Source organism: Oncorhynchus gorbuscha, linkage group LG08, assembly GCF_021184085.1.
Source record: "Oncorhynchus gorbuscha isolate QuinsamMale2020 ecotype Even-year linkage group LG08, OgorEven_v1.0, whole genome shotgun sequence".
Taxonomy (NCBI): Eukaryota; Metazoa; Chordata; class Actinopteri; order Salmoniformes; family Salmonidae; genus Oncorhynchus; species Oncorhynchus gorbuscha.
This window is the reverse complement of record NC_060180.1, coordinates 41,511,346-41,534,935: the sequence shown is the minus strand read 5'-3', so window position 1 is coordinate 41,534,935 and position 23,590 is coordinate 41,511,346. Positions and strand designations below refer to the sequence as shown.

The following is a 23,590-nucleotide window of genomic DNA, read 5'->3' as shown; positions in this document are numbered from 1 at the left end:
CTGGCGTTTGATTTTGTACGTATTTCTCTCCTCACTGAATGAATGAATGCGTAAAGGCTCAATACAGAGTCTGATACAACAAATAAATTACTTGTTTTCATATCTTGTCCTGAAAATATATTTTCACAAATATTTCTTTATGCAATGAATTATTTAAATTTGTTTTATGCCTGTTTATCAGCGTTGGCACTCGTGTTTATAACAAATAATTTGTCTCCGTGCCTTGCGGGTTGATAACATTCTCTGTATGAAGATGTTACTAGACTATTTACTATACCTCTAGTACTAATCAAGTATATTGTAAGGGAAACATGGTACAGCCTTTAGAATGATGCAGAACAGATCCCTGACTCTATCCGAGTTGATGAGCGACGGGATTAAATGATGTGTGTTACAGTAGGCCTTTAGAATGATGCAGAACAGATCCCTGACTCTATCCGAGTTGATGAGCGACGGGATTGAATGATGCGTGTTACAGTAGGCCTTTAGAATGATGCAGAACAGATCCCTGACTCTATCCGAGTTGATGAGCGACGGGATTGAATGATGCGTGTTACAGTAGGCCTTTAGAATGATGCAGAACAGATCCCTGACTCTATCCGAGATTAAATGATGAGGCCTTTAGAATGATGCAGAACAGATCCCTGGATTAACGGGATTAAATGATGTGTTACAGTAGGCCTTTAGAATGATGCAGAACAGATCCCTGACTATCCGAGTTGATGAGTGTTACAGTAGGCCTTTAGAATGATGCAGGATTAAATGATGCGTGTTACAGTAGGCCTTTAGAATGATGCAGAACAGATCCCTGACTCTATCCGAGTTGATGAGCGACGGGATTAAATGATGTGTGTTACAGTAGGCCTTTAGAATGATGCAGAACAGATCCCTGACTCTATCCGAGTTGATGAGCGACGGGATTAAATGATGTGTGTTACAGTAGGCCTTTAGAATGATGAAGAACAGATCCCTGACTCTATCCGAGTTGATGAGCGACGGGATTAAATGATGTGTGTTACAGTAGGCCTTTAGAATGATGCAGAACAGATCCCTGACTCTATCCGAGTTGATGAGCGACGGGATTGAATGATATCAGAAAGAGCATATTTTGCAGATTCTACTTTGTCAAATAACTCTCAATATTCTCGAGGTGCAGCTCTATTTACAAACATCACTTTTGAATAATAGCACTGTCCATGCTTTCAGCACTCGTGCAACAGTGTTTCTCAGGCCACTAAGCAAAGACTAGTAATCTGATTAAAATATACATTTTCTTATTTCCACAATGTTTCTTTAAACCTGCACTAACTAAATTTGAACAGATTTCTTTGATGGATTTAACTCTTGAACTAGTGGTTTTTGGTTTTTAAGAAACTACTGGAAATGCTATTAATTTATTTAAAAAATATGTTTTTATTCTGTTACCGAAGACCTTCATAAACACAACCAAATTGTTGTTTTTCTGAAAGCATACAGTGCATTCGTGAAGTATTCAGACCCCCTGACATTTTGTTACAGCCTTATTCTAAAATGGATTAAATAGTTTGACAAAGAAAAAAAAAAGTTTTTAGAAATGTTCTGAACTGAAATATCACATTTCCATAAGTATGCTGACCCTTTACTCAGTACTTTGTTGAAGCACTTTTAGCAGCGATTACAACTTCAAGTCTTCTTGGGTATGACGCTACAAGCTTGGCACACCTGTATTTGGGGAGTTTCTCTCATTCTCCTCTGCAGATCCTCACAAGCTCTGTCAGGTTGGATGGGGAGCGTCGCTGCACAGCTATTTTCAGGTCTCTCCAGAGATATTCGATTAGGTTTAAGTCCGGGCTCTAGCTGGGCCATTCAAGGACATTCAGAGACTTGTCCCGAAGCCACTCCTGCATTGCTGTGTGCTTAGGATCATTGTCCTGTTGGAAGATTAACTTTCAGCCCAGTCTGAGGTCCTGAGCTTCATCAAGGATGTCTCTGTACTTTGCTCCGTTCATCTTTCCCTCTTTCCTGACTAGAGCTCAATTTAGAGTCTCGTAGCAACGCTCTGAATACTTATGGAAAGAAGGAAAGAAAAACCTGTTTTCGCTTTATCATTATGGGGTATCGTGTGTAGATTGAGTATTTACATATTTTAAAAAATATATATATATATTAAATAAATAAATTTTTGAATAAGGCTGTAACATCACAAAAAGTCAATGGGTCTAAATACTTGCCGGAATGCACTGTATATGTCATTTGTTTATTAGACTGTTAGAATGGGAGGTCCATCGATGCCAGGCGTATGCTAACATTCTCTAGCAGATACTTATAGGCTGAAAGGCCTGGCAGTTCTAGTGATAAGTCAACAGGACTACCTTGGTCAAATTGTTTAACATTTCTAAACGTTTTAATTATTAACTGTTAGTCGACTAAATAAATACTGCCGTGATTTCAACTTATTCAACCTGGTGTTATTTACTCCGGTTAACAGTGTTGAATGTATCGTCTTTTTTTTCAGGGTTCAGGAATAGTGAGCAACAATAATTTTGGATTTAGCCCTTTCACTCAAGGCCCTGCAACTCATCAAAAGTAAGTCAGACTTTCTGTTCGCCCCTGTCGGTTGTACCTATATGCATTTTTTTGTGTTGCTGTAGCTCTTTCTGCTTTCTGTCTTGATAAGTTGCGGCAGTGGAGCCCAGACCTTCATGACAGGAGGATGGGGGACTACTTATCAAACATGGCAGCCTCAAGGCCAGCAGGACCCCAGTAAGTCACTTTTTGCTCAACAGCTCGTCATAAGCACAGCCTGTAAACATTTGGTAACCCTTTCTTGTATTGCGATTAACATCAACTCTGCTAGCCTGATGGAACCAGCCTGATCTCTGCATAAAAAAAATATATAAAAAATCTATTTAACCTTTATTTAACTCGGCAAGTCAGTTAAGAACAAATTCTTATTTACAATGATGGCCTACGCCGGCCAAACTCCCAGGGAGTTGACTCCCAGTCACGGCCGGTTGTGATAGTCTGGATTCGAACCCGGTTGTCTGTAGTGACGCCTCAAGCTGAGATGCAGTGACTTAAACCACTGCGCCACTTGGGAGCCCAAGTGGCATTCATCATTGAAACCAAAGGTGAATGCAGCGATCAGGCTGGTTCCACCAGGCTAAACTCTACAGCAATATCTTGATATCGATATTTCCTCATCTTAAACATAGTTTTGAAACAATTTTGCACAGAGTTTAAATGAATTAGACATATAAAGATGGACTCTGCAAAATGTGGCTAATTTCAGTGTCTTACAAATATCTCTCAAATGTAAGACTCATAAAGGGTATTTCATCTTCTCCAGGGCACTGCTCGGTAATCAGTGAAGTAGAGGTTGCTGTGCTTGGGTCAGTTTTGCATTTACCCCTTAGTGGTTTATGTTAGGATTGGGGTTGGGGAAGCTAATCATAAATCTGTCCCTTGGCGGGACTTCACACCGGAGCCTAAAAGAGCATGAATAGGACAGGAGAGATGCGTTCATGTTTAGATGTTTCTGACCCAGCAGTAGGTGTGGTTGGCTGAAGACCACAAACATGTTTAGATGTTTCTGACCCAGCAGTAGGTGTGGTTGGCTGAAGACCACAAACATGTTTAGATGTTTCTGACCCAGCAGTAGGTGTGGTTGGCTGAAGACCACAAACATGTTTAGATGTTTCTGACCCAGCAGTAGGTGTGGTTGGCTGGTGTTAAACACCACCACAAACATGTTTGGATGTTTCTGACCCAGCAGTAGGTGTGGTTGGCTGGTGTTAAACACCACCACAAACATGTTTGGATGTTTCTGACCCAGCAGTAGGTGTGGTTGGCTAGTGTTAAACACCACCACAAACATGTTTGGATGTTTCTGACCCAGCAGTAGGTGTGGTTGGCTAGTGTTAAACACCATCCAGGCATAAGACTTATTTAGGTGGGAATGAACTAGGGCTGCACGATTCTGACAAAATAATATTTCACCAAAGATTAATATGATTTGCAATTACGTACTTCTTCTTAACTACTGCAGTCAGTAGCCTACCACCATTACTACTACTACTACTACTACTACTACTACAACAAAGGTTTTTAAATCCCATGACAACTTTCTTCACAACCATAGTTCAAGACAAGCAAGCACACTTTTTCATAAGGAAATATGATTTTCTATTTCGATGTTTGGAATAGAGTGGGCACTTGGAATACGGTGTTTTGCAATGAATGAAAAGGCAGTGGATTTTCATTCAGAACATGTTGTTGCGTTACATTCAGATCTCCACCACCACTGGTACCAGTCTGTATTAGATATTAGATTACCAGTCTGTATTAGCTAACGTTTGTGAGCCAAATTTCTTTCCAGCAGCATACCACCCTGCATCCATCTGCTGGCTGGCCGCTGAAGCTTGCTCGTTCACCCCCCTCCTCTCTCCTGTAACTATTCCCCAGGTCGTTGCTGTAAACAGGAATGTAATTCTCAGTCAATTTATCTGGTCAAATAATTTAATACCACATTTATTTAGCTCAGTCGAATTAGCATTAGTGGCTAGATACAGTGTGCAAAAAAAAGTACCTCAACTATAACAAGCTTTTTTCAGAGAGTAAGATTCACAAAGTAGATGCATATTATAGATGTCGATGCATATTAAGAAGCAATTGGAAAGCTGCATTGTTTTCACAAATTGGACAAGTCTGTTTGCAATACCGCATGCATTAATATAAGAACTGCACGCGGACAGTGTGAATATAACTTTGGACAGTCAGGAACTGTACTACCTGCTTGAGTGGCAGGGGGCGGTCTTGGTGTGTATTCGAAGCGGGTGCAGGAGGACAGGGTCATCAAATCAAATTGTATTTGTCACATGAGCCGAATACGACAGGTGTAGGTAGCCCTTACCGTGAAATGCTTACTTACAAGCCCTTTAACTAACAATGCCGTTCAAGAAAGAGTTAAGAAAATATTTACAAAATCAATGTGCGGGGGTACAGGTTAGTCGAGGTAATTTGTACATGTAAGTATGGATACAGTGACTGCATAGAGAATAGACAGCTTGTAGCAGCAGTGTAAAAACAAATAGGGGGTGTCAATTTAAATAGTCCAGGTGGCCATTTGATTCATTGTTCAGCAGTCTAATGGCTTGGGGGTAGAAGCTAAGGAGCCTTTTGGTCATAGACTTGGCGCTCCCATACCGTCTGCCATGCGGTAGCAGAGACAGCAGTCTAGGACTTGGGTGACTGGAGTCTTTTTGACAACTTTTTGGTCTTTTTCTCTGACACCGCCTAGTATATAGATCCTGAATGGCAGGAAGCTTGGCCACAGTGATATACTGGGCTGTACTACCCTCTGTAGCGCCTTATGGTTAGATGCCGAGCAGTTGCCATACCAGGCAGTAATGCAACCAGTCAGAATGCTCTCGATGGTGCAGCTGTATAACTTTGAGGATCTGTGGACCCATGACAAATTATTTCTGTCTCCTGAGGGTGAAAATGTGTTGTCGGTGCCCTCTTCACGACTGTCTTGGTGTGTTTGGACCATGATAGTTTGTTGGTGATGTGGACACCAAGGAACTTGAAACTCTCGATCCGCTCCACTACACCCCGGTTGATGTTATGGGGGCCTGTTTGGCCTGCCTTTTCCTGTAGTCCACGATCAGATCCTTTGTCTTGCTCACATTGAGGGAGAGTTGGTTTCCCTGGCACCACACTGACAGGTCTCTGACCTCCTGCCTATAGGCTGTCTCATCGTTGTTGGTGATCAGGCCTACCACGGTTGTGTCATCAGCAAACTTAATGATGGTGTTACAGTCGTGGGTGAACAGGGAGTACAGGAGGGGACTAAGTTTACCACCTGGTGGCGGCCCATCAGGGTCCTTAGCTTAGTGATGAGCTTTTTTTAGGCAGGTTACCTTCTCTTCCTTGGGCACAAGGACTACGGTGGTCTGCTTGAAACATAGGTATTATAATTAGTCAGGGAGATGTTGAAAGTTGCCACTTTGTCCGCACATGCTTTCGGTACACGTCCTGGTAATCCGTCTAGCCCTGCGGCTTTGTGAATGTTGACCTCTTTAAAGGTCTGTTTCCGTCGGCTGCCAAGAGCATGATCACACAGTCATCTGGAACAGCTGGTGCTCTCATGCATGCTTCAGTGTTGCTTGCCTCGAAGCGAGCATAAAAGACAATTAGCTCGCCTCACTGGGCAGCTCGCGGCTGGGTTTCCCTTTTGTAATACGTATTAATTTTCAAGCCCTGCTACATCTGACCAGCGATAGTTCTTAATCCTGTATTGACACAAAATCATACATCCTACCTATTTCTACTATTTATCTTAAAATCTGATTTTAAACCTAACCATTGTGCTAACCTTATGCCTAACCTTAAATCAAGACCAAAAAGCAATGTTTGTTTTCATTCATCTTTACAATATAGCCAATTTTGACTTTGTGGCTGTGGTCACTAGTGGAAACCGGAGGACAGTGAGAGAGTAAACTATAGAGTAAACTATAGAAAGAGTAAATGAGTAAACTATAGAAACTATAGATGTTGCACGCGGCTGAGGGGTATTTCAAAGTATCCCACACAGCCTCTTGCGATATGGACATTGCACGTGTCAATATTGCAATTTCGATGTGAATTGGATTAATCATGCATAATATAAGTTGACTACTCACTTGATTCAGTTGACTACTATTCACTGAATCAAGTGAGTTCTGCCAGCTTTGGGCCAGATACTGCAAAGCAAATACTTATCCCCAAATGTTAGAGAACATATCCCCGAATGTTAGAGAACATATCCCCGAATGTTAGAGAACATATCCCCGAATGTTAGAGAACATATCCCCAATTGTTAGAGAACATATCCCCAAATGTTAGAGAACATATCCCCAAATGTTAGAGAACATATCCCCAAATGTTAGAGAACATATCCCCAAATGTTGGAGAACATATCCCCAAATGTTGGAGCCCATCTTAAATACACTGGTATTTGTCATATGTTTAATACAATGTTGTATTATTTGGGTACAGGTCACAATGGACCCCAAGCAGGCCAGATGGACTACTCTAAAGCATGGGAGCAGTATTATAAAAAGCTAGGCAAGTGCTCATGAGACCGTACAAACCCTGTCTTACCCATGTGACTATTCAGAGTTTTGTTTTTCAGTAACTTTGCTTTATTGTGACAATTTAGTGCAACTGCATCAAAGCTTGAGGTTCAGCATTTAGCGCAGTATATCCCCAGTAGTAGACATTGCAGATAATGCAATGATTATGATTCTCCATGTCCACCTTAATGGCCCTTTCTGTGTTAGCAGGCCAAAATACCCATGCTCAGATTATTGTCCATGATTACAGCAAAGCATGGGAGGATTAATATAAGAAATTGTAGGCTCATTCATTTTGTCAGTTGTCTTTAGACATAGTCAAGGTTACAAATAGGATTGTGATAGCGTTATTTGATGCTGTTTTCTCACAATGTCTTTACACTTGTGCCCTAAAAGGTCAGACATCTCAGCAGCAGAGCTCGCTCCCAGAATACAGTGCGGCTGTGGCAGAGTATTACAGGCAGCAGGGAGCATACCTCTGGCCGGGTGCACAGGCAACCCAGGGCCCAGGTCTTCAGGTAATGTACAACACAGCCAAACCTGTACTCACAATGGCCTCTAAACAACTTTCTCTAAACATGACCTAAACAGCCTTTTGTCTCTAAACAGCATTGTAAACTCAGCAAAAAAAGAAACGTCCTCTCACTGTCAACTACGTTTATTTTAAATATTTGTATGAACATAAGATTCAACAACTGAGACATGAACTGAACAAGTTCCACAGACATGTGACTAACAGAAATGGAATAATGTGTCCCTGAACAAAGGGGGGGTCAAAAGTAACAGTCAGTATCTGGTGTGGCCACCAGCTGCATTAAGTACTGCTCCTCCTCATCTCCTCATGGACTGCACCAGATTTGCCAGTTATTCCTGTGAGATGTTATCCCACTCTTCCACCAAGGTACCTGCAAGTTCCCAGATTTTTCTGAGGGGAATGGCCCTAGCCCTCAACCTCCAATCCAACTGGTCCCAGATGTGCTCAATGGGATTGAGATCCGGGCTCTTCGCTGGCCATGGCAGAACACTGACATTACTGTCTTGCAGGAAATCATGCACAGAACGAGCAGTATGGCTGATGGCATTGTCATGCTGGAGGGTCATGCCAGGATGAGCCTGCGGGAAACGTTCCACATGAGGGAGGAGAATGTCTTCCCTGTAACGCACAGCGTTGAGATTGCCTGCAATGACAACAAGCTCAGTCCGATGATGCCACTCCACCTCCAAATCATTCCCGCTCCAGAGAACCAGTGTAACGCTCATTCCATTGACGATAAACGCGACTCCGACCATCACCCCTGTTGAGACAAAACCGCAAACAGCACTTTTTGCCAGTCCTGTCTGATCCAGCGACAGTGGGTTTGTACCCATAGGCAACGTTGTTGCCGGTGATGTCTGGTGAGGACCTGCCTTACAACAGGCCTACAAGCCCTCAGTCCACCCTCTCTCAGCCTATTGCGAATAGTCTGAGCACTGATGGAGGGATTGTGCGTTCCTGGTGTAACTTGGGCAGTTGTTGCCATCCTGTACCTGTCCAGCAGTTGTGATGTTCGGATGTATCGATCCTGTGCAGGTGTTGTTACAAGTGGTCTGCTACTACGAGGACGATCAGCTGTCTGTCCTGTCTACATGTAGCGCTGTCTTAGGCGTCTCACAGTACGGGCGTTGCAATCTATTGCCCTGGCCACATCTGCCATCCTCATGCCGCCTTGCAGCATGCCTAAGGCACATCCACACAAATGAGCAGGGACCCTGGGCATCTTTCTTTTGCTGTTTTTCAGGGTCAGTAGAAAGGCCTCTTTAGTTTCATACGTTTTCATGACTGTGACCTTAATTGCCTACCGTCTGTAAGCTGTTTAGTGTCTTAACGACCGTTCCACAGATGCATGTTCATTAATTGTTTATGGTTCATTGAACCAAGCATGGGAAACGGTGTTTAAACCCTTTACAATGAAGATCTGTGAAGTTATTCGGATTTTTACGAATTATCTTTGAAAGACAGAGTCTTGAAAAGGGGGCGTTTCTTTTTTTTGCTGAGTTTATGTGCCTCTCTCTTAACAGCTCTATTTCTGTCTCTAAACCGCTCTGTCTCTGCCTCAGTCTTTAAATTGCTCTGTTTCTACCCCTAAACAGTGCACTGCCTCTCAGCACAGCACTGTCTCTGCCTCTCAACACAGCACTGTCTCTGCCTCTCAACACAGCTCTGCCTTTAAACATACAGTATCTTCAGAAAGTATTCATACCCCTGGACTTATTACATATTTTGTTGTGTTACAGCCTGAATTCAAAGTGGAATAAATTGACTACACACTATACCTCATAATGACAGTGAAACCATGTTTTTAGACCTTTTAGCAAATTTATTGAATAGGAAATATGTAATTTACATAACACCGAATGTAGAAGCACCTTTAGCGGTGATTACAGCTTTGAGTCGTCTTTGGTATGTCTATCAGCTTTTCACATCTGGATTTGGGGATTTTGTCCCATTCTTTCTTGCAGATTTTCTCAAACTCTTAAGTTAGATTGGGAGCGGCGGTGAACAGCTTGTTGGCTTGAATGGTATTCAAGTCTGGGCTTTGGCTGGGCCACTCAAGGACTTTCACATTATTGTTCTAATGCCATTCCAGCGTTGCTTTGGCTGTATGCTTGGGGTCATTGTCCTTTTGGAACGTACGTCTTCACCCCAGTCTAAGGTCATTTGCAATCTGTAGCAGGTTCTCATCAAGGATTTCCCTGTATTTGGCTCCATTCATTGTTCCCTCTCTCCTCACCAGTCTTCAAGTCCCTGCCGTTGAAAAGCATCCCCACAGAATGATGCTGCCAACCCTATGCTTCATGGTAGCGATAGTGTTAACCAGGCACAGCCTATCACCCTCTTTTCTCCAGACATATTGCTTTGCATCCAGGACAAAGTTATAATTTTGTCTCATCAGACCACAGGCCACGTGCCTTTTTGCAAACTCCAGACGAACTGTCGTGCCTTTTTCTCAGGAGTGGCATCCATCTGGCCACTCCCATAAAGCTCAGATTAGTGAAGTGCTCTAGAGACTGTTGTCCTTCTTGCAAGTTCTCCCATCTCATACAATGAACTCTGTTGTTCTGTCAGTGTTGTCGTGACTTGACTTTCATTAATCTGATGATTTATTTAATCCACTAACTACGTTTAATTGTTACCCGATTTAAAAACGTTTTAATTGGATTCTTTAATCATGTAACAGTTAATTAACTCGTTAGGAATTTGGGGCACCACGGAAAAAGTTGTTTAACGAGTTACCATCTCCCGAATTCAACTCTGGAAGATATATGTTATATATCGATAAGTCACGTATTAATCATTACCTCATGTAAGTCTCATTCTGAACTATCGTAACCTTCTTGGATCTGCAAGAACCCCAGCTTTACTGATCACTACCTACCATACAAATTGGTTTAATTATTTATCTATTAGAAAATAAATAATAAGACTGAATACACAAATACATTAGACAAAGTGGACTGACAAGATATGATGGCTTGTTACAACATAACGTTAGATGGAGAGGGGGAAGAGCGAGAGCGACAAAGGGATACATTCTAGGACTGTCCTCACATTAATCATATACCTTTCACACGAACCGCCGCCCGTTCGGAAAAAGAAGTAATGAATGTTTTTACTGGTTGAATGCCGTTTGCCGTTTCTCTGTCGGAGATAGCCCTCCTTCAGAAGAGTGTTGGTTTGGTGGACTTTTCCTTTTACCTGCTCTGATTGTCCACCAGAGGGCACAATGTCCTTCTTGTCTGTTGCTTCAATGGGCTGTTTCCTAAGAACAGCTACTTAGCCATACCCGTGATTGTCTGAGAGGGGAGTTTCCTTCTCCTCTTCCTCGGGTAGACTGTCCTCCTGACAGAGCTGGTGTAACTGAGTCAGGTTTGTAGGCCTCCTTGCTCTCACATGCTTTTTCAGTTCTGCCCACACATTTTCTGTGGGATTGAGGTCAGGGCTTTGTGATAGCCACTCCAATACCTTGGCTTCATTGTCCTTAACCTCTCTGGGATATTTGGGACGGTAACGTCCCACTTGGCCAAAAGTCAGAGAAAATGCAGAGCACCAAATTCAAATAAATTCCTATAAAAATCTAACTTTCATGAAATCACACGTGTAAGATACCAAATTAAAGCTACACGTGTTGTTAATCCAGCCAACATGTCAGATTTCAAAAAGGCTTTTCAGCAAAGGCAAACGATGCTATTATCTGAGGATAGCACTTCCGTAAACAAAAGAGAGAACCTATTTCAACCCTGCAGACGTGAAACAAATCGCAGAAATAAATCATGCCTTACCTTTGACGAGCTTCTTGTGTTGGCACTCCAATAAGTTCCATTAACATCACAAATGGTCCTTTTGTTCGATTAAAAATGTATTAAAGTAAATCATCGATAAAATTGAAGACTGGATGATCTGTGTTCAATACAGGAAGATCACAAACTGACGGTACCTTTCTGGTTACGCGCCTCTATCAAACAGGACACATGAAGTGTCCCTCGTTTTGAACAGGGCTACTTCTTCATTACACAAAGGATAAACGTCAACCAATTTCTAAAGACTGGTGACATCCAGTGGATGTGGTAGGAACTGCAAGAAAGTCCCTTAGAAATCTGGATTCCCAATGAAAACCCATTGAAAAGAGTGACCTCAACAAAAAAAATCATAAACCTGAATGGTTTGTCCTCCGGGTTTCGCCTGCTACATAAGTTCTGTTATACTCACAGACATGATTCAAACAGTTTTAGAAACTTCAGTGTTTTCTATCCAAATCTACTAATAATATGCATATCTTATCTTCTGAGGATGAGTAGCAGGCAGTTGAATTTGGGCGTGCTTTTCATACAAAATTCCAAATGCAGCCCCCTATCCTAGAGAAGTTTTAAGCCATTTTGCCACAACTTTGGAAGTATGCTCAAGGTCATTGTCCAGTTGGAAGACCCACTTCTGACCCACTGGAATTGTGATACAGTGAATTATAAGTGAAATAATCTGTCTGTAAACAATTGTTGGAAAGATTACTTGTGTCATCCACAAAGTAGATGTCCTAACTGCCAAAACTAGTTTGTTAACAATAAATTTGTGGCGTGGTTGAAAAATGAGTTTTAATGACTCCAACTTAAGTGTATGTACATTTCTAACTTCAACTGTGAATATGTATATGTGTGTGTGTGTATATATATAATATATATATATATTTATATATATATTATATAAGTGTAGAACTTTTCATCCTGTAGCTTGTTCTCCATTTCCTTTTTAAATAGTGAGCCACCATGTTTTCGGCACCCTGACTGATCAACACTTGTTTTCTCATACTCTGCAGCAGACATATAGTGAACATTATGTTTGGAACATCAATTCTCAAAATTGTAGTATTGAATCGCAACTCAAATAGATTTGTAAGAATCGCAATACTTATTGTGATGATATCATATGGTCTGACCCACTGGAATTATGATACAGTAAATTATGAAGTGAAATAATCTGTCTAAACAATTTTTGTAAAAATGACTTGTCATGCACAAAGTAGATGTCCTAACTGAATTGCCAAAACTATAGTTTGTTAACAAGAAATTTGTTAAGTGGTTGAAAAATGAGTTTTAATGACTCCAACCTAAGTGTATGAAAACTTTTGACCTCAACTGTACATAAACAGAATACTGCATAGTTTCCTAAGAACCACGAAGCGACCATCTCTGTTGGTGCTAGAGAACCAGAAAAATGCATTTAAAAAATGTAAGACCAGGTGTAAGGTGTCAAAAAGCCCCCCCCCCCCCCTTCTTCTGTGGGTGAGAGATTTGTCCACCATTGCCAAACCCATCTGACCCATTGTGATCCTCACATGTAGTCATGACAGAGCTCATTTGGTTCTTGGTCACCTCCCTGACCAAGGTCCTCCTTGACCAGTTGCTCAGTTTGGTCGGGGACCAGTTCAAGGCCAAGTCTCGGTAGTTCCAGATTTTTTTTTCCCCTTATCCCAATTATAGAGACCACTGTGCTCTGGGAAACTTCCAACGATCTAGAAAGAGTTTTATACCCTTCCCCAGATACAATGTAAATAGTCCAGGTGGCTATTTGATTAGTTTAGTTGTTCATTGGTCTTATGGCTTGGGGGTAGACGCGGTTAAGGAGCCTTTTGGTTCTAGAAATGGCGCTCCGGTACCGCATACTATGCGGTAGCAGAGAGAACAGTCTATGACTTGGGTGACTGAAGTCTTTTGACAATTTTTAGGGGCTTCCTCTGACACCGCCTAGTATGTAGGTTCTGGATGTCAGGAAGCTTAGCCCCAGTGAGGTACTGGGCCGTTTGCACTACCCTCTGTAGCGCCTTACAGTCAGATGCGGAGCCATACCAGGTGGTGATGCAACCAGTCAGGATGCTCTCGATGGTGCAGCTATAGAACTTTTTGAGGATCTGGGGACCCATGCCAAATCTTTTCAGTCTCCTAGGGGGGAAAATGTGTTGCTGTGTCCTCTTCACAACCGTCTTGGTGTGTTTGGACCCTGATAGTTTGTGGGTGATGTGGACACCAAGGAACTTGCAACTCTAGACCTGCTCCACTTCAGTCCCGTCAATGTTTTTTTTAAATGTAACTAGGCAAGGGGGTTAAGAACAAATTCTTATTTACGTTGATGGCCAAACCCGGATAATGCAGTGCCCTATGGGACTCCCAATCACGGCCGGATGTGATACAGTCTGGATTCAAACCAGAGACTGTCGTGAAACCTCTTGCACTGAGATGCAGTGCCTTTGACTGCTGCACCACTTGGGAGCCTTGTTAACGGGGGCCTTTTCAGGCCTAATTTTCATGTAGTCCACGATCAGCTCCTTTGTCTTGCTCACATTGAGTGAGAGGTTGTAGTCCTGGCACCACACTGCCAGGTCTCTCTCATCATTGTCGCTGATCAAGCTGTTATGTCGTCGGCAAATTTAATGATGGTGTTGGAGTTGTACTTGGCCACGCAGTCATGGGTGAACAGGGAGTACAGGAGGGGACTAAGCACACACCCCTGATAGGCCCCAGTGTTGAGGATCAATGTGGCAGATGTGTTGTTCAAGACCATGTTGCAGAAGGAGATGTTTAGTCCCAGGGTCCTTAGCTTAGAGATGAGCTTTGTGGGCTCTATGGTGTTGAACGCTGAGTAGTAGTCAATGAACAGCATTCTCATGTTCCTTTTGTCCAGGTGGGAAATGGCCATGTGGAGTGAGATTGAGATGGCGTCATCTGTGGATCTGTAGGGGTGGTATGCGAGTTGGAGTGGGTCTAGGGTTTTTGGCATGATGGTGATGTGAGCCATGACGAGCCTTCCAAAGCACTTCATGGCTACCTATGTGAGTGTTACAGGGTGGTAATCATTTAGACAAGTTATCTTGGGCAAAGGGACTATGGTGGTCTGTTTGAAACATGTAGGTATTAAATACTCGGTCAGGGAGAGGTTGAAAATGTCATTGAAGACATTAGCCAGTTGATGTGCACATGCTATGACTACACGTCCTGGTAATCCGTCTTGCCCCGTGACTTTGTGAACTCGGCTACGGAGAGCTTGATCAGTCGTCTGGAACATCTGGTGCTCTCATGCATGCTTCAGTGTTGCTTGCCTCAAAGCGAGTATAACATGCATTTAGCTTGTCTGGTAGGCTCGTGTCACTGGGCAGCTCGTGGCTGGGTTTCTCTTTGTCGTCCGTAATAGCCCTACCTCATCCGATGAATGTCAGAGCCGGTGTTGTAGGATTCCATCTTATTCCTGTATTGACGCTTTGCCTGTGATGGTTCGTCTGAGGGCATAACGGGATTTCTTATAAGTGTCCGGATTAATGTCTTGCTCCTTGAAGCTAGGTGTGTATGTTGCCTGTAATCCATAGCTTCTGTTTGGGAAATGTGCGTACGGTTACTGTGGGGACGACATCGTCGTCAATGCTCTTATTGATGTTGGCAGTGACTGAGGTGGTATACTCCTCAATGCCATTGGATGAATCCCGGAACATATTCCAGTCTGTGTAGCAAAACAGTCCTGTAGCGTAGCATCCGAGTCATCTGACCACTTCCGTATTGAGTCACTGGTGCTTCCTACTTTAGTTTTTGCTCGTCTTACCAGACGTAGCAGCTCTGTCCTGCCAAAACATGGAGAAGCCAGCCAGCTCTATATTATCCGAGTTGTTGTTCAGCCAAGTCTTCGTGAAACATAAGATATTCATTTTGAATGTCCTGTTGGTAGGATAGTCTTAATCGTAGATCATCCAGTTGGTTTTCCAATGATTGCACGTTGGCCAGTAATACAGAGGGTAGTGGTGGTTTACTCACTCGCCAACAAATTCTCACAAGGCACCCAGACCTCCGCCCCCTGTATTTCCTTCTTTTCTTAATGCGAACGACGGGGATTTGGGCCCCAGTATATCCTTCACGTCGAACTCATTAAAGAAAAACATCTTCGTCCAGTTCGAGGTGAGTAATCGCTGTTCTGATGTCCAGAAGCTCTTTTCGGTCATAAGAGACGGTAGCAGCAACATTCACAGCAGTCATCCCCTCCAGCGCCATTATCTAGTGTTGGAGTCATGCGTGGCCACGCAGTCGTGGGTGAACAGGGGGGGACTCGGCACACACCACTGTGGGGCCCCTGTGCTGTGAGGGTCAGCATGGCAGAGCTGATGTTGCCTACTCTCACTACCTGGGGTCGACCTGTCAGGAAGTCCAGGATCCAGTTGCAGACCCAGAGTCGTAAGCTGGTGACGAGCTTGGAGGGGACAATGGTTTTTAATGCTGAGCTGTGGTCAATGAAGAGCGTTCTCTTATAGGTATTCCTCTTATCTAGGTGGATGAGGGCAGTGTGGAGAGCAATTGATATTGCGTCATCTACGCATCTGTTGGGTCGGTATGGCAAATTAGTCTGTCTCGAATGGTGGAGTTGATGTGTGCCATAATCAGCCTCTCAAAGCACTTCATGATTACAGAGGTGAGTGCTACAGGGTGGTAGTCATTGTGGCATAAAGCCTTAGTGTTATTGAGGACAGGAATGATGCTGGTCATCTTAAAATTTGGGGATTACAGACTGGGACAGGGAGAGGTTGAAAGTACCTATAATATACCTGACAGCTTTTCTGCGCATTCTCTGAGAAAGTGCCCTGGAATACCATCGGGCCCCTCGTTCTTGCGGGTGTTGATGTGATTAAATAACCTTTTCATGTTGAACTCGGAAAGCGGAGTTCTGGGTCGATGACGGCCATCACATCCGGCACGATTTTGTTGTCAAAGTTTGTCTGGTAGAGATGCATCGTTGAACAGATCACAGTTGGATCTTCCTTCGTAATCCATAATGGACTGGGGACTCTGGCACATACCACAGGCTTCGTACCAGTCACAATGTCAACAGTGAAGAGGCGACTACGGGATGCTGGCCTTCAAGGCAGAGTTCCTCTGTCCAGTGTCTGTTATTTTGCCCATCTTAATCTTTTCTTTTTATTTGCCAGTCTGAGATATGGCTTTTTCTTTGCAACTCTGCCTAGAAGGCCAGCATCCTGGAGTCGCCTCTTCACTGTTGACATTGTGACTGGTGTACTATTTAATGAAGCTGCCAGTTGAGGACTTGTGAGGTGTCTGTTTTTAAACTAGACACTCTAATGTTCTTGTCCTCTTGCTCAGTTGTGCACCGGGGCCTCCCACTCCCCTTTCTATTCTGGTTAGAGCCAGTTCTCGCATGGAATAGCCTTAATTTCTCAGAACGAGAATAGACTGACGAGTTTCAGAAGAAATTTCTTTGTTTCTGGCTATTTTGAGCCTGTAATCGAACCCACAAATGCTGATGCTCCAGATACTCAAGTAGTATGAAGTTTTATTGCTTCTTTGATCAGACCAACAGTTTTCAGCTGTGCTAACATAATTGTAAAAGGGTTTTCTAATGATCAATTAGCCATATAAAATGATAAACTTGGATTAGCTAACACAACGTGCCATTGGAACACAGGAGTGATGGTTGCTGATAATGGGCCTCTGTATGCCTGTGTAGATAATCCATTAAAAAAATCTGCCGTTTCCAGCTACAATGGTAATTTACAACATTAACAATGTCTACACTGTATTTCTGATCAATTTTATGTTATTTTAATTATAGGTCGACCAATTATGATTTTCAACGGCGATAGCGATTATTCGAGGACCAAAAAAAGCCGGTACCAATGTTCAATTTGGTTTAAATAGTGCGAAAACACAGTGTTGGAGAAGAAAGTAAAAGTGCAATATGTGCCATGTAAAAAGGCTAACGTTTAAGTTTCTTGCTCAGAACATGAGAACATATAAAAGGTGGTGGTTCCTTTTTAACATGATTCTTCAATATTCCCGGTAAAAGGGCACAAGGCGGGACCCAGATGCAGACACGGAGGCAGATGGTTTGAGTCTTTTCTATTTATTAATCAATCCAAAAGAGGTAGGCAAGAGAATGGTCATGGACAGGCAAAAGGTCAAAACCAGTTCAGAGTCCATGAGGTACAGAGTGGCTGGCAGGCTTGAGGTCAGGGCAGGCAGGCGGATACGCAGTCCAGAAAACAGGCAAGGGTCAAAACCAGGAGGACAAGCAAAAAGAGAATAGAAGCAGGAGTACAGGAAAACACGCTGGTTGACTTGACAAAACATACAAGACGAACTGGCACAGAGAGACAGGAAACACAGGGATAAATACACCAGAGCAAATAAGCGACACCTGGAGGGGGTGGAGACAATCACAAGGACAGGGGGAAAAGATCAGGGTGTGACACCCAGTTCAGAAGTTTTAGGTTGTAGTTATTTTTGGACTATTTCTCGCTATACCATTTGTATTTCATATACCTTTGACTATTGGATGTCCTTATCAGAGGTCGACCGATTATGATTTTTCAACGCCAATACCCATTTATTGTAGGACAAAAAAAAAACGATACTAATATTAATCGCCGATTTTTAAAATATATATTTATATATATATATATAAATATTTTGTAATAATGACAGTTGCAACAATACTGAATGAACAATGAACACTTTTATTTTAACTTAATATAATACATATGGGCTTTTGGATGGGTGTTCTTAATAAGGTGATACCACAGGTTGGTGGTATTTATTGATTTAGCCGTTGCTGACATCTTTATCACAAATAAGACACCTTGCTTTCCCTGGTGCCAATTCCATTTAATACCCACACTGGTGCTCTGCTTTTCTCTGCCATCTGTAAAACACACCGCTCTGAAGTGACAATGATACTGAAGTCTGCTTAGGAGACAAATACTCTCAACTGTTTGAATAAAAATAGAGTTTAAGTTACTTGTGATTAATGTTGAAAGCAAAAACTGTAATTTCTATATGCATGAAATCCTATTTTAATAATGGACATGGTAAGAATTGACTACCAAAGTGCGAGTCAAAATTCCCATGATACCTTCTAGCAAAATCTGAAAATTAACTTAAAATAAGGTCTGTTTTATAACTGTGTAGATATCCATAGGACAAGGTAACTCTGATCAATATTGGCTAAATATAAGCAAAGATCTTTTTTTTTGTAGAGTGGATTTAAGAAAATATTTTGACAAACATTACCTTATCCTGGTGATATTTACACGGGTATCAAAATGCAGAGGCGTTTAAGCCTGAACGAAACACAGACCTTATTGGAAGTAGATCAAGACATTCTCTATGGAAGACATGAACAGAGGCGGTTTAAGCCTGCACGAAACACAGACCTTATTGGAAGTAGATCAAGACATTCTCTGTGGAACAGTAAAATAACAAAGGAACCCCTTTCAAGTTCAGCCACAAGTTATTACAGGAATTATAACGCGTTGACTATTTCTCTCTAAACCATATACCTTTGACTATTACGAGCCTGCTGCTGCCTACCACCCCTCAGTCAGACTGCTCTATCAAATATCAAATCATAGACTTAACTATAATAAACACACAGAAATACGAGCCTTCGGTCAAATCTGGAAACTATCACCTCGAAAACAAAACGTTTATTCTGTTCCGTATTTTATGGCATCCATGAGTCTAAATATTCCTGTTACATTGCACAACCTTCAATGTTATGTTACGTTATAATTACGTAACATTCTGGCAAATTAGTTTCCAAAGAGTCAGGCGGCCCAAACTGCTGCATATACCCTGACTCTGCGTGCAATGAACGCAAGAGAAGTGACACAATTTCACCTGGTTATTGCCTGCTAACCTGGATTTCTTTTAGCTTAATATGCAGGTTTAAAAATATATACTTGTGTATTGATTTTAAGAAAGGCATTGATGTTAATGGTTAAGTACACATTGGAGCAACGACAGTCGTTGATTGCTAGCTAGCAACCTACTTTGGCTTACTGCATTCGCGTAACATGCAGGCTCCTAGTGAGGCAGGTGGTTAGAGCTTTGGACTAGTTAACTGTAAGGTTGCAAGATTGAATCCCCCGAGCTGACAAGGTAAAAATCTGTCGTTCTGCCTTGTTCCTAGGCCGTCATTGAAAATAAGAATGTGTTCTTAACTGACTTGCCTAGTTAAATAAAGATTAAATAAAGGTGTGGGGAAAAATCGGCGCCCAAAAATACAGATTTCCGATTGTTCTGAAAACTTGAAATCGGCCCTAATTAATCGGCCATTCCGATTAATCGGTTGACCTCTAGGAACCATTCCGTATTTTATCTAACAGGTGGCAACCCTAAGTCTAAATGTTGCTGTTACATTGTACAACCTTCACTGTTATGTCATAATAATGTAAAATTCTTGCAAATTAATTACGGTCTTTGTAAGGAAGAAATGGTCTTCACACAGTTTGCAAAGAGCCAGGTGGCCCTGACTCTGCTTGCACTGAACGCAAGAGAAGTGACACAATTTCTCTAGTTAATATTGCCTGCTAACATGAATTTATTTTAACTACATATGCAGGTTTAAAAAATATATACTTGTGTGTTGATTTTAAGAAAGGTATTGATGTTTATGGTTAGGTACATTTGTGCAACGATTGTGCTTTTTTCGCAAATGCACTTTTGTTAAATCATCCCCCGTTTGAAGTAGGCTGTGATTCGATGATAAATTAACAGGCACCGCATTGATTATTTGCAACGCAGAACAAGCTAGTTAACCTAGTAATATCATCAACCATGTGTAGTTAACTAGTGATTATGTTAAGATTGATTGTTTTTTATAAGATACGTTTAATGCTAGCTAACAACTTACCTTGGCTCCTTGCAGCCGCAAGGTCCTTTCGATGCTGCACTCGCGTAACAGGTGGTCAGCCTGCCACACAGTCTCCTCCAGGATTGCAATGTAATCGGCCATAATCGGCATCCAAAAATGCCGATTACCGATTATGAAAACTTGAAATCGGCCCTAATTAATTGGCCGTGCTTTTCTTCCAAAACAAGGACCTTTCTTAAGTGACCCCAAACTTTTGAACGGAAGTGTAGGTTTTCTTACTTGTTTATGGCTTTGCACAGTTCGTTAAGTGCCAGCTAGTTATTTCTCTTATCCTGGTGGAATACAACAGTCACGATAAGAGCTGAAAACTCCCTCGGAAGGTAGAAGGGTCGGCATTTGACCATCAGGTATTCCAAGACGGGTGAACAGTGGGTCGACCGCACTGGAGTTAGCTTGGAGTTGATGTGGAGGCAAACCCCGCCTCGATTTCCCCGACTCCACTGTCCTGTCCACCCTGTGAATGGAGAATCCATTGAGTTGGATAGCCATGGGGGTATCTTGTCCGAGAACCATGTTTCAGAAAAGCAAAGGATATTGCGGTTTTGGGAGTCCCGTTGTCATGCAAATCCACAATCGGAGATCATCCATCTTTTTGTCGAGTGACTACATTCGCCAGTAGAATGGAGGGAAGAGGTTGCCTGTTTATCTTTTTTGCCTTAATCTCGCATGGACCCCCCCCCCCCTTGCCTCTGTAATGCCAGCATTTCCTCTTGCCCGAAAATTGGGTCGGAGTACTTTCTGAAGGTATATGTTAAAGCCAAGTCTTGAAATGTTTACAGGCATGCGTGTATTGGTGTGTGCTGTTGCATGAATGAATGCATGGTAAACAACATAACATTTTCCTCTTTGTAATATCTTTCAGGAGCATTAGAGTGGACGCCCATCTTATGAAGATTTTGGAATCATTGAGATGATGAAAACAGAACTATTAACAGTACTATTGAGGTTTCTAAAGTATATTTTCAACACTTTGCGGCTTACCTTTCCTTTTTGTAATGCACTAGCTATAGAATAACAAAAAATAATTAACGAAAATCTATTTCTTTTTCTTTTATTTTTTCTTTTATTTTTTTATCTAAAAACTGATATTTTACTGGGCAATTTGGAATACCCTCTGGTCTTGAGAATATAACTTTCTTTTTTTTGATCAAACTTGAACTTAAAATGTATCGGTGTGGCTTTGAACAAAATGCAGTATAATCTATTTTGTCCAGTTTTAGCAATAAAATGGTATTGGCTTAGCAGTCTTGAGTATTGAGTATAATGACAGTTTTGTTTTTGTAAACTATGTTTTAAACATGTGCTTGTGATGATTTGTGTTTTTATGTAGACATTTTTTTGTTGTTGAGAGATTGAAATGTAATGTATTATTGTTGGGAAAAAGTTTTATTTTGTACTAAATTCCTGGTATGGTGTCTAATTTCTTATTTAATCCTGTTATTCTTCTGTGTTATTGTTTTGTTTTCTGTTCAGGGAGGTGCAATATCTCATTTCGGTTTGCAGACAAATATGTTGACAAAAATGAGTTCTTATTCCTACATTAGAAATCTTAGGTTTAAGCCTAAGTGTAATACATGCTTGTCAAAATGATCTGTTATAGGGAGTGGGGTTTATTATTATGACGTGGATTTAATCTTGTTATGTATGTATCCTTATGTACATGGGTATTTAAGTATATTTGTTGAATAAGGATTGTGTAGTTTTCACATGGACGCTCTCCCAATTTTCTGTATTCACTGCTCAAATATGGTAAATATGTTTCGAAATTTGATGTTGCATCTCTCACCAAGTGCAAATATAAACCCAGTATACACTCTGTGCTCAAGACTGCTAAGCCTTTCTTTCATTCTACCTGTTAAAAACATTTGTTTTTGTATGGCAAATGTGTGTACCCCCCTAGCTTCCACAATATCCCAACCAGAACACTCTGTTACTCGCTAACATGATTGTTTTTGTGTGAGCAAGAATGTATGCTATGATTTGTTACATGATTACTGTCTCTACTATATTTTCTAATGACAAGGCATACTGTATCCTCTGATTTATTTTTAAAAGCAAATCTCATATGCACAGCTAACGATGTATTTAAAAGTAGTCATTTTTTTGTTTCTGGGGCAGTTGATACCATTTGGGCTATTGTAAAGCACATTCCTGTTTTGAAATGTTTGCTGCCTTTTCAATGGCAAATTAGCTTAACTGCAGAGTTACCCAGAGAGCCATATCACTGGACTAACAAATTCATTGTTCTGTAGCATACAGTGTGATTTAGATACCTTAAGTGTAAAGTTTTATATGCCATAAACATGAATAGAGGCAATATATATTCTCACTAGTTTATTTCTATGCTTTCTTTACTCTTTGACTCAAAGTAATTTGCCACAATTGCTTTTGTGGTGAAAATATAGAATCTTTATTTTTGTACTGTTAAAAAGTGAACTGCACCGGTATGAAGTATAATGATTTGTCTCCCTACCAGTTTTCTTTGTTGCTGTGTACCCTGCTTCAATTAAATCTAAACTCCACGATTGAGTATGAATTTACCTCTTCTTTCAGAAGCATTATTTTAATCTGATCCTATTGAATTTTTTCAAGATATGAAATGTCATGATGTGGACAGCAAAAGTAATGACTAGTTTTCTGCCAGAAAAAAACATAAGTGTTATGTGTTTACAAGTCTGTCATTCTTAATTGAATCCATTAGTGAAATGCAATCCCTCTTTCACTCACTTATGCATTAAAACACATTAGCAAAACAAGTTGTAGAACTCTGTTCCCTACATAGTGCACTAATTTTGACCATAGGGCTCTGGTCCAAAGTAGTGCACTCAGGGCCGACCCTGGGCTTAATTAAGCGACATAAACCGATGCTTAGCCCCCCCCAAAAAAAAACAGTGCCTTCAGAAAGTATTCATACCACTTGACTTATTTCACATTTTGTTGTTACAGCCTGGATTCAAAATTGAATTCAATTTTCATTTCATTTTTTTCACACCCATCTTTTCTCACCCATTTGTTGCTTATTTATTTGGAAATTAAATGCAGAAATATCTAATTTACATAAGTATTCACAACCCTGAGTCAGTACACCTTTGGCAGCAATTACAGCTGTGAGTCTTCATGGTAAGTCTAAGCTTTCCACACCTGGATTGTGCAACATTTTTTATTTTTTTAAATCTATTCTTCAAGCTCTGTCATTGATTGATGATTATTGCTAGACAACCATTTGCAGGTCTTGCCATAGATTTTCAAGTAGATTTAAGTC

At 41.4% G+C, this 23,590-nt stretch overlaps 1 protein-coding gene across 2 annotated transcripts in view; it reads left to right on the top strand.

Moving 5' to 3' along the window:
- The window catches only part of LOC124041675 (far upstream element-binding protein 3-like), a 64,500-nt gene extending 41,632 nt beyond the window's left edge, over positions 1–22,868 (top strand). The window contains exons 14-18 of one of the 2 annotated variants that reach the window (XM_046359542.1): positions 2,495–2,565; positions 2,657–2,742; positions 7,018–7,086; positions 7,491–7,612; positions 21,191–22,868. In XM_046359542.1, the coding sequence (XP_046215498.1) occupies positions 2,495–2,565; positions 2,657–2,742; positions 7,018–7,086; positions 7,491–7,612; positions 21,191–21,199 (357 nt within the window). In that variant the 3' untranslated portion in view covers positions 21,200–22,868. The remainder of the gene's footprint in view (positions 1–2,494; positions 2,566–2,656; positions 2,743–7,017; positions 7,087–7,490; positions 7,613–21,190) is intronic. The other variant, XM_046359543.1, reaches the window with a different exon arrangement.
- The last annotated feature ends 722 nt before the right edge of the window (positions 22,869–23,590 follow it).